The sequence below is a fragment of the Myotis davidii genome, unplaced genomic scaffold, assembly GCF_000327345.1.
Source record: "Myotis davidii unplaced genomic scaffold, ASM32734v1 scaffold96, whole genome shotgun sequence".
NCBI lineage: Eukaryota > Metazoa > Chordata > Mammalia > Chiroptera > Vespertilionidae > Myotis > Myotis davidii.
Window position 1 is genome coordinate 1000379 of NW_006289416.1, and position 15720 is coordinate 1016098.

At 40.5% G+C, this 15720-nt stretch overlaps 1 protein-coding gene across 1 annotated transcript in view; it reads left to right on the forward strand.

Moving 5' to 3' along the window:
• L3MBTL4 (l(3)mbt-like 4 (Drosophila)) overlaps nt 1-15720 on the forward strand; it is a 303733-nt gene that overhangs the window by 150960 nt on the left and 137053 nt on the right. Inside the window, exon 13 of the mRNA XM_006761933.2 lies at nt 11617-11719. Within this exon, the coding sequence (XP_006761996.2) occupies nt 11617-11719 (103 nt within the window). The remainder of the gene's footprint in view (nt 1-11616; nt 11720-15720) is intronic.

The window sequence follows — 15720 nt, forward strand, 5'->3', positions numbered from 1 at the left end:
GAGAACCCCTGCTTTAGAGCTAGGAATTGTTGATTAATAAATTTGTGTAGCCCTGACTGGTTTGACTCAGTGGATAGAGTGTCGTCCTGTGGACTGAAAGATGCCAGGTTCGATTCCGGTCAAGGGCATGTACCTTGGTTGTGGGCCCATCCCCCGTAGGGGGTGTGCTGGAGGCAGCTGATCAATGTTTCTCTCTCATTGTCTATCCCTCTCTCTTCCTCTCTGTAAAAAATCAATAAAATGTATTTTAAAAAATTTGTGTATATGAACATATAAAAGTTTCTATTATAGCAGTTGCTTATTGGGCAGCATAGCAGAGTGAAAGAGTACAGATCTGTAACTTAGGAACCTTAAGTTCTTGTCCTATTAACTGAAATGTGGTTTTCTATATAGCACAGATCATTTAACCTTCTAAAACTTTATTTCCTTGTTTGCTGAATTAAGTGGATAGACTAGGTCAGTGGTTCCCAACCTGCATGGGGAATATTTAAGAAATAAGATTTACAAGCTCACCTCCAGAATTCTGATTTTGTGGGACCTGAAAATTTATATGTTTAAATATATATCTGAGTCCTTCCTGCTTTGTATGCTAGTCATGGGACCTCTCTCTTTTCTCTAATTGACTCTCAGGCTCTCCTGATCCTTCTGTGTCCATGGCCTCTAACCTGGCAGAGCCTGGTTTGCAATGCCCTGCTGCTCCCGATGGGACTGAAATGACAGTCCCTGGGGCCCATGCTACCTTTGCTGCCACAGAGCCGTAGATGAGCTAGAATCTGGATGGTTGCACCTTGTGATGGGAGACTTCTCTGAGTGGTTGCCTTTATGTCTGTAATGAACATTATTATTTGCTGTTTTTATCAGGCAGCATGTAGGTTGTCTAGTCTGTGGCATCTCTGTGCATGGAGGTCCCTTGGGGGCAGCACTGACACTTGCAGTCAGTAAGGGCTTGTCTTTCTCACTAAATTCTATAATCCAGACTAATTCAAAGCCGCCAGTGAAGAAACTCCTGCACAGGTCCTGCTTCTTTCATTTCATCCAAGCATCGGTTACAGACATCAGAGAGAGGGAGAGAGAAAACGATTGAGAAGGAGAGAAAGGTGGTTTTGCAGCATTTTAATTTAGATTAGGTGGGAATAATGCATTTACATAAATCCAGTACCAAATTAGTCATTTTTAAAAAAATCTGATCCTCTATAATAAAGAGCTAATATGCTAATGAGACCAAACAGCAGAATGACCATCAGGACAATCGTCCAGACGACCTTCTGAACAAAGCTGGGGCTTTGAGGGCTGAGCCCCTTGCACAAATTCGTGCATTGGGCCTCTGTTTTTATATAAAAGACAAGCTAAAGGAGGTTCAGAACAAAGAGTTTTAGGTTTTTTAAATGATCTTTGAGACAAAATTATATAAAAATTAAGATTTAGAAGATAGTCTGTTTTGATTTCTTCCTTAAAAATAATGAAAAAAATGTAGTAGGAAAGTCTAGTGAAATAGTCTTTATATTAATTACTTTTTGATGCCATATTACCCTCAGTTCCTCACAATAAATTTATCGGTTAGGTGTAGGCTTAGTTCTATTTAGTGACATGTAAACCAAATTTTTTAGTGAGCCAATAATCCCTAAAGTCTTTTCTAGTTTTAAAATCTGGTGCTTCTGTCTTATCTACATGGACCTCTCTCAGTTTTTTCCTGCATAAATCAAGAGTGTCATTTTCCTGATTTTTTTCAAAGTTAAAAACTAGGCAATAAAACAGATTGGCAATTTATGAAGGCTTATGCTATTTAGTATTAAAAAGAGCCTAGTTTTGTATATTTAAATAATTATGGTATAACTGATGATATAAATTCCCTGTTTAAATGTCATTACAGCCACATATTGGTGAAAACCATTCACATAGTCCTCACTGTTTTGTTTCTAGACCTTTATAGCAGCCAGAGAAATGATATTTCATCCAGATAGCTCAGGTGGAATCATCCCGTTTTCCAGCAAACCTATGGTCTCCCTGAAACTGTACCCATATTACACATGAGATCCTCTTGTTCTGGGATCCTTGTGCAATTATCCAATTACCCACCATACTATTCTCTCCCTATTTAAAGCTCAGCATGTGATAAATGCATTTTATCATATTTGCTAAGAAAATCTTTGCCAGCTGCTCTGCAGTCTTTTTTTAAATACTGAGCAAAACCCAATATACCATGTTTCACTTTTTGTCCTCACTGCTCAGAAGCTCTGTCAGATCTGTGGAAGGGACCTCTAGAAAACTGTCCATTGCTTTTGCCCTCTTTTCTTAACACATTTTCCTGTGGGGTGGGATTAGTATCGTTTTCACGTTCACTGGTCCTTCAGGACTCTAGCACACTTCTGAATGTTTTCCTGTGATAGGTGGATGGTTAATTTACCTTCCTCTACTAATATTGACATCGTTATCTTTAATGTTTTTTCTGAATCGCCAAGTAAGTATAATATCCATAGTTTTAGTAACCTTTTAAAAATTATTTTGCATTTCCATTTCAGAAAATTATTGTTCTATTTTATTTATATATCATGAAACCCGGCAGTCTGAAACCCAGTACAAGTAAACATGGTGTTTAGTTACACTATTTCTTCTCCTTTTTTGAGAAACTCATTGTTATATCACAACGGGTATTTATTGTCCCCAATTTTATTCGGAGACGGAGAATAAGTATGATTAACCTATAATATTAGTTTGAAAGATATGCTTATTATTTGCATTCTCCAATAGTCGAGGGTAATTATTTCATTAAATCTTCTTAGCAAACTATAATATAAATTTCCTGGGTGTGGGGTGAAAAAGAAAACTGGCTACAAATACAAAAGTTTCCAATTCAAAAAAAAAAGATTGTGAACGCTTAATTATTTGAAATGAGAACATGAGCATATTTGAACAGTTAATTTTTTTCTCTAGATTTAATACTGTTGCATCCCTTGCTCCATTCTTAGTCTCAGCTGATATCTTGCTGCTATTTTGCTGAGAAAATAAATGCTTTCAGGGAAAAATTGGTCAACCCCTACCCTGATCTTCCAGCACACCCTCCTCTGTACACATGCCCCTGCCACCGAAACTGCTTGAGTCCCTGCTGTCAGCACTCAGTCCCCACTGGCCTCCAGCTTATCCCTATGTGGCCACTCAAGAACCTTTCCCTATAATTACACCCTGTCTCTATGTTATCAGATTTTCCTTCGACTGAAACATCACCGTTATCACTCAAACAGAAACAATAATGATATATGCTTGACCACAAACCTACTTTTATACCATCCTTCATATAAAAAACTCATCAGAATAGTTTAAGCTATGATTTCCCTCTTTCCTCTGCCATTCTCCCTTGAACTTCAGTCAGGCCTGTTCCTGTCTGTTCAATGAAAATGTTCCAGGCCGAAACCGGTTTGGCTCAGTGGATAGAGCGTCGGCCTGCGGACTGAAAGGTCCCAGGTTCGATTCCGGTCAAGGGCATGTACCTGGGTTGCGGGCACATCCCCAGCGGGGAGTGTGCAGGAGGCAGCTGGTCGATGTTTCTCTCTCATCGATGTTTCTAACTCTCTATCTCTCTCCTTTCCTCTCTGTAAAAACTCAATAAAATATATTTAAAAAAAAAAAAAAAGAAAATGTTCCAGGCACCCAGCCCTGCTCACAGCCACTGACTCCCTACCTTCACGTGCTTCCTCTGTGAACAATGCGTTTTTCCTGGCTTTACTCTTACTCCCCCAGCTGCTCCTTTTTGGCCGCTATCTCATGCTTTCTTGTCTCTACATACTGTGTTCCCCAGGGCTCAGTCCTCAGGCTTCTGCTCTCCCCCAGGACACTAATTCACTAAGGGACTTCATCTAGTCCATGGCTTTCAATGCCAGGTATGGATGTCATCGCTACATTGGCACCTCTAGTTCCACCTCAATGCAGAGCCTGCCAAGACCTTTACTGGTTTCCAGTAGAAGCAAATGCTTCTCAAGGAACATGACCCCCGTATTTTCTCACTGATTCAGTCCCTCTCTATACTTTCCAGTGTCCTCACTCTAACCCAGAATATAAGGCAGACCCTTTTGCTCTGGCTTGTCTGATCTCTTGCACCCTGTCCATTGTCCATGTCCTTCAGCCATTTGATTGTTGATTCTGTCTTTGGCAACAGAAGGTAAGCTCCAAGGGGTCAGGCCTTTCTGTAGGGTATACTGCCTTATTCCTAGCATCTGGAATACTGTCTGGCATGTAGCAGGCACTTAATATCTCCTTAAATGAATGAATAACCCTCAGTGGCTAATTTATTTAGATCATAATAGTAAATAAAGTATTTTAATTTGTTTGTTATCAGTGAAATTTAAATCTGTTCCACTTTTCTGTTACATCCTCTGCAGTGGTTCTCAACCTGTGGGTTGTGACCCCTTTGGCAGTCAAACGACCCTTTCACAGGGTTCACCTAAGACCATCCTGCATATCAGATATTTATATTACGATTCATAACAGTAGCAACATTACAGTTATGAAGTAGTAACGAAAATAATTTTATGGTTGGGTCATAACATGAGGAACTGTATTTAAAGGGCCAGAAGGTTGAGAACCACTGCTCTAGTGGATATTATCACCCATGCTAATGCCATCCTATATAATAAAATGCCAGCCACCATAAGCATAATGACTAGAACGACCAAAGACCAGAACCACCATGGCCCCTCAGAGAGCTGGCCCTGCCCCCAAGTAAGTGGTTAGGGGTGATCAGGCAGGCAGGCAGAATGGTTAGGGGTGATCAGGTAGGCAGGCCAGCGGTTAGGGACGGCAATCAGGTAGGCAGATGGCCCATCGCAGGGCTGGCCCTGCCCCCAGCAAAGAAAGAGGGAGGCCCAGGCCACCTACTGTGACTCTGTGGCAGGTGTGCTGCTAGCTAGCAATCGCCCCGCAGAGAGAGGCCCAGGCCAGCCAAGCCATTGCACCCCATGCTTATCGCCTGCAGAGGGAGGCCACTGGTGGCAGGGGAGTGGGGGGCAGTGCTGCACAGATGGCAAGCAGTGGTAGAGGCGGGGGTGGGGCCAGCTGCCTGCCGCCAGGGGAAGGAAAGCCCGATAGGCCCTTATCTCAGGCCAGGCCTAGGGACCCTACCAGAGGGGTCCTGGATTGTGAGAGGGTGTAGGCCAGGCTGAGGGATCCCCCTGAGTGCACAAATTTTCATGCACTGGGCCTCTAGTTTGTCTATAAAACACCTCCTAAATGAATCAGGTTGCACTGCATGCTTTTTCAGCAGAGAGTGGATAGAGTTGAAATAAGGAGAAAATGCTGCTGCTGCTTGATCCTTATTTTCTGAAGCTGACCAGCACCAACCTGGAGTTCATATAGTATATCTTCCTTTGTTTCCGTTAGTGTCAGTATTGTCACTGTGCTCTGGGTCAGCTCTATACCAAATACAATAACAATTCTAAGAGGAAACTGCTTCCTACACAGACGGAGGAGATGATCTCAGCTTCCAGCACATTCTGTGGGGGGGAGAAGGGTGTAAAATAAGCCTTTCCATTCACATCACACAGGGTTGTCAGTTTGGGCCACTTTGAAATAAAGGACAGTTCACTTTCTCATTTCCTAGATAGGAGTGCAATCTCTTTTTTCTTGATTTGCCCTTGATATCTTACATCATGTTTACATGACAATAGGTCTGATACCCACATGCAATTCTAGTTTTTGTTTCAGAAAAATTACTTGATTTCACACACACAAAAAAGAAACAAAATAAAATTGCTGTTTTACCCTAGGGAGTGTTTAGCTCCAAGTGACACAAAAATCGGCTCACAGTGGTTTAATCAAAAAGAGGGTTATTTTTTGTCTGTGACAGACACTGATGTGGTAGGACCCCCTGGCATGTCTTGAATCCAGGCTCAGTTTTCCTTTATTCTCTGCTTCCTTCAGCACTTCTGCTCTTGTCCTGTGCTTGTCACCTCATGAATGCTTAAATCTGAGTTCTGCAAAGGTCAAAGGAGGAAGAAATGGGCAAAGAAGATCAGCGTCATCTTTAGGAAAGAAGGGCATTTATAGACTTCTTCACCTGCCTTTTCCTGAGATCTTATTGCGCAGGACAGTGTCATAGGACCAAGTCTGGATGAGAGGCTGGGAAAGCTAACACTTTTAGTGAGGCATATTGCTGCCCTAAAGCAAGTCATGGTTCAGTCAGCAAGAGAGGAGGGAGTGGATGTTGGTGGGCAACTACAGTGTCTGTCCTGGTGCTCCTGGCAACCATGTAGTTCTGTGGGAAGGAGGATCCACAAGGACCTTTTGCTACAGTGAGTGTCCTGTTAGTGTGAAGCATTATTCATTACTCAGATAATTTCCAGTTTACAAGCATCTTTTCCATTTCTTTGTTGTCTTGGCACCTGGAATACTGTCTGGCATTTATTATGCTAGCATGACAGATATCACTATCTGCAATTATATCAACTCCTGCTTGAGTAAATTTTTTATGAAATAACTGGAATAAATAAGAAGTCATTCAACTGCTTGATATAGTGAGTAGCGAATAATATTTAGATGTAGGGAACCAGATTGATTTTCGACACACTAAGCTCTGAAATGAGGATCAAGTGGTTATTATCACACAGCGTTCTGGTCAAGATATACCGAAATAATGCCTGCAGATGTTAATTGTTGTTGTCTTCATGATACTTTATTCATTCTTAGAACATACTTAGTCCATATCTCTTTTGTGCTAGTCGCTGCTGTAGCAGGGGCTGGGATACAATGGTAAACAAATTAGATAAGGTCGATGCCCTTCCTTTAGTGAAGGGAGACAGATGATAAACAGATACACTAGGAAAATAACTTCTAATAAGTGGTAAAAGGAAGGCAAGAACGGGCAATATGTTTAGGGACTATCTCTCTGAAGGAGTGATTTCAAGTAGAGAACATTTTTTCTAGAGACCTAATTCTCTAAATATCCAAGTTACAAATAAGATATTCTTGGTGAAAATGTAGTTATTTTTCTGGGGACCTAGGATAGAAATTAGTTTTATTATAGGTTCCCTTTATTCTAGAGGAAATAATACGAAGGGTTGTAGAATGTACAGGTTTCTTTTCCTGCAGATGGCTCTCTGCCTTATTCATCCTTGAGTTAACACATTAAGCATCATACAGAATTTACCAAGGAAATTGTTTGAGTGTTTGAGTCTGTGCATTTTTATTGCATGTTTTTCTTAACTCTTTTGTTGTGTTCCCTTGCTATAATTCTTAATATATTACTTATTCTCCCAATAGCTGAGGTCATACTCTCCTTACAGATCTAACAAAGAGAGAATTATGACAGCCATGAGTGTTAAATATTTAAAAGATCCCTTTAAGTCTTAATTTAATCAAGTGCATTAAAATGGTCCTGAAAAAATGCTAAAAAGCATTGAGAATTTCCTGTAGTATTATCCACACAGAATGACACCTGGGCTGGCTGCCAGAAGGTATATGGGTTAATATTCCAGGCCTTTGTGACAGTGGCCTTGGTAGTATATTGTGAGGTTCAGTTAGGAGAACAGTCTCTTATATCTTGTGTCCCTTTATTTTCTCATAGATCCTTTTATTTGCTGACTAACATAAGAATACTTCTTACTTAAGGGACTTGTTTACACTTTTTAAACTTCAGTTCCCTCGAGTTGTTTAAAAATTCTTGGGGTATTTTTTTAAGCATTTCCAAAAGCCACCTTTGAATTGGGAGGTCTTATTTCTTTCTATTTTTTCTCTCAAAGTATTTTGTGAAGTTGTGCAAGCGCAAGTATGTGAGACATACTTTCTTATTTTTTGATAAATTTAATAAAAATTTATATGAAGTATAAATATTTATTCTAATATCACCACATATAGGGACCCAGCTTCAGTCAGTATTTTTGTACAACATAATCAAACTGTAATATAAATTTCTGGGTTGTTGTTTTTTAATCCTCACCCTAGGGTATGTTTTTATTGATTGATTGAGAAAGAAAGAGAGAGAAACATCAATGTGAAAGAGAAACATCGATTGATTGCCTCCCACGAGTTGGGACCAAGGATCAAATCCTCAACCTAGGTGTGTGCCCTGACCAGGAATTGAACCTGCAACCTTTTGGTGTACAGGATGACACTCCAACCAACTGAGCTACCTGGCCAGGGCCAAATTTCTGTTTTGTTTTGCTTTTGTGTAATAATATTTTCTTACCCAAGAGCATCTTGAGGGGAGGACTGTGGGATATTCATCTGTTTATTCAATAAGCATTTATAGAGCACCAACTATGTGTTCACCAACTCTGTGTCAGTCTAGGTACTGGTCACGTAAGAATGAAATATACATAGGCATGCAGCTCATAGTCTAATAAAGAGATAAACATTAAACAAATAAACATTCAATTTGTATTTTGGTAAATGTTATATGAAATGGGAACCTAACATACTCTAGGGAAGGCAGCCTGAGGAAGTGAAATATAGCAGTGATCTGAAATATAAATGGGAGTTATCTAGGCTTAGAAATAGGAAGGTCATCCCAACAGGCACATGCTCTCCATTGTGGAAGAACCTGGTAGGTTAAGGAGCAGGAAGAGACCAGTTTGGATGCTGAATATTGAATATGGGGGGAAATCAAGTGAGATATAGCTGAAGAGGTATATAGGAATCAGATCAGGTAGACCAAGGTGTGGATTTTGGATGTAATCCAAACATCAATAAGAATCTATTGCTTAGATTAGACTTATGTTTTGAAAATGGCACTCTGGTTGCAAGTAGAATAGGTTGGACTGAGTCAAGAATGGCTACAGAAATGCTCCAAGGAGATGATGATGACTTGGATTAGGCCAGTCACAGTAGTGATGAAGAAAAATTGGCTGGCTAAATAAATATGTAAGAGATTGAGAATCGATTGGAAGTTGAGGCAGAGTGAAATGAAAGAGATGTCAAGAATTATTCCAGGTTTCTGGAATGGAGTGTGATGTGATTTATTGGAATGAGCAGCTCTAGCAGAAAAGAAGGTTGGGGGACAAGATGATGACTTCAGTTTGAACATGTTGACTTTGAAATGCCTTTGAGAGATCCCAGTGGAGGTGCATTGGAGTTGAATGTATGGAGTTAGAAGTATTGGTCTGGAACATAAAGAATGTCGGGGCTGTCGTCTATGAGCATGTGTAGCACAGTTGATAAATGGAGTGTTGAAATGGATAGCCCAAGAACAAAATGTGGTGCTCTGTGACATTTTAAGGTTAACTAGAGGAGGGAAAGCTGGCAAAGGGAAATTGTCAGAGTATGATGTCACCAAAGCCAGTGGACAGTAACAATTCAAGAAGGAGACAGTGATTAATAGTACCAAGACATCTAGTGTAATGCATACTCTGCAGTGTATGCGGGGCTTAATACATAAAGGTCATTACTCACCTCAGAAGATAGAATGATGTGATTTGAGAAGCAAGATGTGAAGAAATAAAGATAACTTCTCTGAGAAAGTTGTCTATGAAGGGGGAAAGAGGGAACAACAGTAATGGGAAATATGGGTGCCAAGTAGAGTTTTAAGCTTTTGTTTTCTGTTTTTGTCTTCATTTCTTTTTGTCATTGGAGAAACTGGAGTAGGTTTAAATGTTGGTAGAAAGGATTCAAAAGTCCAGGAGTGATTAGAATATCCAATCACCTAAGGAACCTGGAGAATGAGGTAGCTATGACTCAACATAAATGGTGATTGGGGAGGGACTTATTCCTGCATTGTGATGGGAAGGAAGGACAAAGATGGTGCACAGGAGGGCGATCTCCTGGTGTCTCAGTGAAGTAGCAGGCACACTCAGCTACTGACAGCTGAAGGGTGGAGGTTGGTGGAAGGTTTGGAGAGTTCAGAGGAGTCCATGTGGTATTGAAGAGAGGAAGTAATTTTGGTAACAGTCTGCACTGTTGTGTAATTTTTTCCCAGGAGAACTTAGTTGCACAAAACACAGAGCAGCAGGATAGTACATTTGATCCATGGTTGGCTTCTCCCACCCCCCAGGCACTTGTGATACAGTCAGAGAGGGAAGGGAATTTAAGTTATTTGCAATAGAGGGTCAAATACTGGTTGACAGAATCTAAGATGAGGGAAGGGAGTTACGGTAAGTGGGGATTGATGACTGATGGTGGGAAAAAGAAGGGAAATTAGTGGCCTGGGAATTCTAGTGGTGTTGAAAACATCATCAGGAATTGGGTGGCATACCTGAGCAAGCAATCTGGAAGGACAAGATTTTGTAGTTAGATGGACTGTTTGCTTAGTTGATTTTAGATGCAGTGTCATTTTAGTGCTGACAAGATCCAGAGGGTTTTCCTTGTGTTTGGCCCAGATGGATTCAGGGAAGAAGCCACTGGAGATGAGTTAGTTAATGATCTGTGAGGGCAGCAGATTAGACGCTATGACTGTGCATATTGAGATGCCTCGGTATTGCTGGAGCTGGGACAGAATGGAACACAGTGAGTGAGGGCTGCAGTCTTTTCTGAGTGGCATGGCTGGCAGGCAGGCAGACAGGTGTGAGCAATGAGAGGGCCAGTGGTGAGGGAGCCCCATGGAGTCAGCCTTAGAAGAACTGGAGTATTGAAGAACATGAAAGAAATGTGGTCCAGAAGAGATGCTGGGAGGAGAGGGGGGCCCTGGCTTCCCTGCCAATTCTGAGACACATGGGGCTGAGCAAGTGAACATTTTCTCTGGAAGAAAGCTCAGAATGTACTCTCTTCAGGCAACAGCCAGACTGAGTTAGAGTGGGAATAGAGAAAACCGTGAAATGAGGACAGGAAATGGGGAGCTTGCACAGGAAGTGGAAGTATGAGAGCTGAGGAGAGAGATGGAGAATGTGGGACTGTCAGGGAAGTGAGACCCAGATGTCTGACAGTAGAGAGTAGAGCATTCTAGGAGCTAATATCTGTGTTGGAGAGAGGGAAAATGAGGAAGAGCAGACTGAGGAAGGTCTCAGAACAGAGCAAGGGGGTTAAATCCTGGTAATCTTTAGAGATGAATTGTTTCTTGTGCTTGACAGACTTCATTTCTGAAGTGGTTATATATAGTATAGTGTGGTGTGTATGGTGTGGTGTTGTGGATGTGGTATGTTATGTGTGTGTGGTGTGTGGTTGTAATGTGTGTGGTGTGTGGTGTGGGCGGTGTGCATAGTGTGTGTGTGATATGGGTCAGGCAGTTCTTCAGATAGCTGTGACAACTGATTGAGGAAGCACATGTAGGGCCCTGTTGGTTCTCTGTCTTTGGGCATGCACAATTGCTCACCCTGTTTCTGTCTAGCATTTGGGGGTGCCTTGCTGTGGTCAGTGGGAGTAGTATAATGGGAAACCACAAACTAGACGACACCCCCTCACATTCTCACCTCATGGCTGTATTGCTTTTGCCAGTACTATTCTCTGAAAGAGATAATGAATATTCTCACACTGTTTTTTTTAAATAATTTCTTCAGTGTTTATTTATTTTGCTCTGCCTCTGATATTAGTTGCTTTTAGTGTTATCTATTATAGCAATGATATTTTCTGCTCAATCATTTTATAAAACATCACAAGTACCCAATACATGTTTTTAATTTATAAAGTCTCAATGAATATCATTTACATATTTTAGTCTTTCCAGTTCTTCTTTGCTAAGGGTGTTTCTTTTACTTCCTGAAGGAGCAAACGATATGAAAATCCTGCCAAGCCAAGCTGTCTGTCCTACTCCAGGCTGCCGAGGAATAGGCCATATCCGGGGCCCACGGTATTCAGGACATCACAGGTAAAATATTTTCTTCTTTAATTTTTTTCAGAGATGAATTATAACATTATGCAGGCTATCGGCTTTTGGTAGCATCATCAATGACTCATGTGAAGCCAGTCATCCCCCTATCATACTGCCTTCTCTGTGCCTAACACCCTTCTTTGACATTCCTTACTGTCTGCTCACCTCTGCCTCCCCAGAGCCTGCTGGACCCCCGAGGTCTTGCCCAGACCCACATCATTTCCCAGTGCCTCTGCTCTCTAACTGATTCCTTAAGCACACCCTCCATAGGATATACTTACCATCTGGGTCCCACTCCAGTCCTGAATTTTCTTCAAACAGCTGCTGTGTCTTGCTTTCTTTAGAGAAATTCCAGAACCTCTTGTCTTTTCCCCTCTTGTTCTCACCTTGCCCCTATTTCTTTTTCTCTATTTTTTTATGCATTTGGAGATGAGATAATTCTTTGCTAGAACAGAAAGTAATAAATGTGGAGTTATGTTGCAGACTATACCTGTGCTTTAAATGTGTGATAACAGTATGGAAAATATGGTGCTTATAATGAAAAATACATACAAATAAATGTATATAAGCTCTTACTGCCTGTTTTGTCCCCATCAATTGGTAAAATGATGGATAGATGAATTACCTAGTTACAGAATATCTAAATTAAAACTGAACAGAGCTGACATCTAATTTGTCCAGCAAACAGATATCTTGCCTAAGAAAATATAGAGAAGTATAAAGAGAAAAGAATAAATCATATAATATGTGAAGCAAGAAAACATATGTTTGAATAACAGATATACAACAAATAGAAGTCCTTGTTTGATGAGGTGGTTGCAGTTCCAAAAACCTGTGTTTGAAACAGTTCTAAACAAATCAAAACAAGTATTCATGTAAGACATAATGGTAAACACTCCCAAAGAGTCTATGTGAATGTTATATATGTAAATGTAATATTAGCACTTAAAAAGAAGAATATCATATAGTATCCATAACAAATAAACTGAATATCTACAGATACCTTTGTTACTTGTTTAGATGTGTAGGAGTCATGGATGAGAGTGAGATAGACCTAGTAGAGATGCTTTAGTGTTTTATGAGGGAAGGAGGAGAGTGAGTAAAGGACATGTAGAGGATGGAAGAGAGAGAAGCGATCACATCATTGGGAGGGTGGTCTGTATTAGGTGAAGACCCTGTTGGACTTGATTGAACCACTTTTCAGACCACTATGGGGTATGTGGCTACAAATAACATTTCTCAGGCTTTTATTTTCTGTGTGTGTCTTTGTTTTCTTTTTCAATCTAGAACTGCAAAGTCCAATATGGTAGTCACTAGTCACATGTGTCTGTTTAAATTAAACAATAATTAAAACTAAATAAAATTAAAATTTAGTTCCTCACTTAGCACATTTCACGTGCTCAATAACCACGTATGGCTAGTAGCTGCCATACTGGACAGCAGATGAAGTTCCCTAAGAGAGTTTACCATGTTCTGCCTTCTCATGGTAGATTTTTGAGTGCATGTTTTTCCAGATGAAACATCTGGCCATCTTAGTGCCTCTTCACAACTTGAATCAATATCCTCAAAGTTAGCCAGACCATCATGTTGCAGTTGGCCTATCCATTAGCACTCTCTGGAGTTTACTCCTGTAGCTCTGGGGCTGGAATAACAAATACCACCCTGGACAGCTCCTAAAGATTGCCAAAGTAGCTTACTCAAGGCCTCTTCCTCTTCATCACAGCTGACTTGCCTCCCACACTGTTCTCATGTGTAGCTCATTCTCCTTTCCCTAAACAAAGTCACAATGGACATTTCCACTTTATTCCCACAGCTTCCCTGAACTTTTCTCATCTAGTATGAGGCCTGACTGTTCCTACTTGTAATATCTAATTATGAATAGTATTGATAATATATGACATTATTTTTTTGACCAAGTTGCTTTTAATGGTTGACCTCATAACTTCTGAAGAAACTAGAATGTAAAAAGAAAGAAGAGTATAAACCAAGGCATTCTATGACACTTAGAAAAGAATGAAATACTGTGCTGAACAAATATGATAGTGAGAAGAATGGGACATTTTAAGGGAACTAGAAGGCACAAGATATTATATCTCCAACCTCACGATTCACAGGGCTGCTAGAGGTGCCACCTCTGTGATTGGGTCATGGCTCTTCTCCTGCCCTAGCCTTTGTTGTGATAAAGCAGGGCTCCTGTAGGGTAAGTAAGAGGCCTGTGGAACTCCCGTAGTCTCTTGACTTCCTAGACCTAGCTCCTGTCATCCTTGGGAGTAGCCTTTCTTCAAGGATAGTGTTTCCTCCTCCCTCCTCCTGCTTCTCAGTGGGTTTTGAGAGAACACTCCCTGGTTGCATCACATTTTGTCCTTGGAACACAAACTCCTCCATCTGACCTCTGACCCATCTCAGCCCTGCTCTGGGGCAGGCTCAGACTCCTACTTAGTTATCTCTCACCTCTAAAGCCCTTCTCAGCTACAGTCGGGCATACCTGATGGTCCACTAATCAACATCTCCCCAAAGCAGGTGATCCTCCTGCAGCCCTGTCCTTGCCCCGCAGTGTCCCATTCTGAATTGGTTTCTCTGCAGGTTTGATAAACAACCATCTTATGAGGACTTACCTGCCTCCTGCAATTCCCTTTACCTCACTTCTGTTAGATCCTTTGTTTCTTGGATTCTGAGTCTTCTTTTCACCGCTTTATTTTTTCCTAGCTTTTTGGGATAGGATTTGTGGGAGGTAAGTATGTATAGCAAAATACATTTTTATCTTTCCTGATCCACAGTTTTTTTAGTTGTGGATAGAATTCCAGCTGGAAACATTTTCATCAGAATATTTAAGGCATTTCAGATTTCAATTCACAAAAAGGATTATTCTTCCTCTACCTACCCCAACAATCTCACCAGTATATTTTCAGAACTTTCTTGTGTTCTGAAATGAGCCTTCATTCATTGGTTCAATGTGGAAACTTATGTCCTTTATTTCTGGGAAGTGTTTCTATGTTATTTATTAAATATGCTCTTTTTTATGTTTTCTGTTGCTTTTTTGCACTGATGCTCGGATTTTCTCTCATCACTTTAAATTCCTTATCTTTTGTTCTCTTCTGTGGAAGATTTCCTCAACCTTGTCTTCCAGTCCCTTGATTGGTATTTTTAATGGTTCTATGATTTTTTTTTTCAGTTTGTGAGAATGAATCCTTATTCTCTGATTTGATTTTCATTGCATCCTGTCCTTATTTGGTGAATTGTGGGTCTTTTCTTAACTCTGACAATTTCTGAGGCTCTTGTTTTCCTGCTCCCTGGATTGACTTTTCCTGCAGATACTTGTGTTTTTGTTTTTTGGATAGGTTGGCCAGCTTGCTTCTATCATATGAAAGGCATTTCTAAATCTTGGCAGTGTTTGCTTGTGTTCACTCTTGAGAGTAAGGTGCCAGAAAGCTGGTACGTTAGGGCCTGACAGTCAGTGAGCTTCATGGATTGTAGTCAGGCAAGGGCCTGGCCAGCACCATAGAGCCCCTAGTCACCATTGATGGGTCCCTTCTTCTGAGTAAGCTCCTTTCAGCAGAGTTGATCTTCCAAATTTTTCCCCGGTATGTCTTTATGGCATCCTCCCTTTCAGACTCTTGACTCACAGCTTATCTATTTTCCAGTTTCAAAACTGTGTTAAATTATTTTATCTGCTGTCATTTCTTCTTTAATGCCTTGTCTTTATGCACTTTCATTCATTTATTCACTTTTTAGCAGTACGACAAAGGATCTATTATAAAGGAGAAAGGATGAGTTCACATTTCCAATCTGCTATGTTTTCTCTAACTTATTTTTAAAACTTTGTTTACCCCAAAATAATAATTCAGCTAATAACATATTACTTTATTTCTAATTCTCTGTAGTCCTTCTACCTGAGCATAATAGCACCTTGTTAGAGGAAAGCCCCAAAAATCTAAATTTAGGGTCAATTCCAAAGAACTGACACATAGCCTTATTCAAATTAATAGGAGCTTTATTAG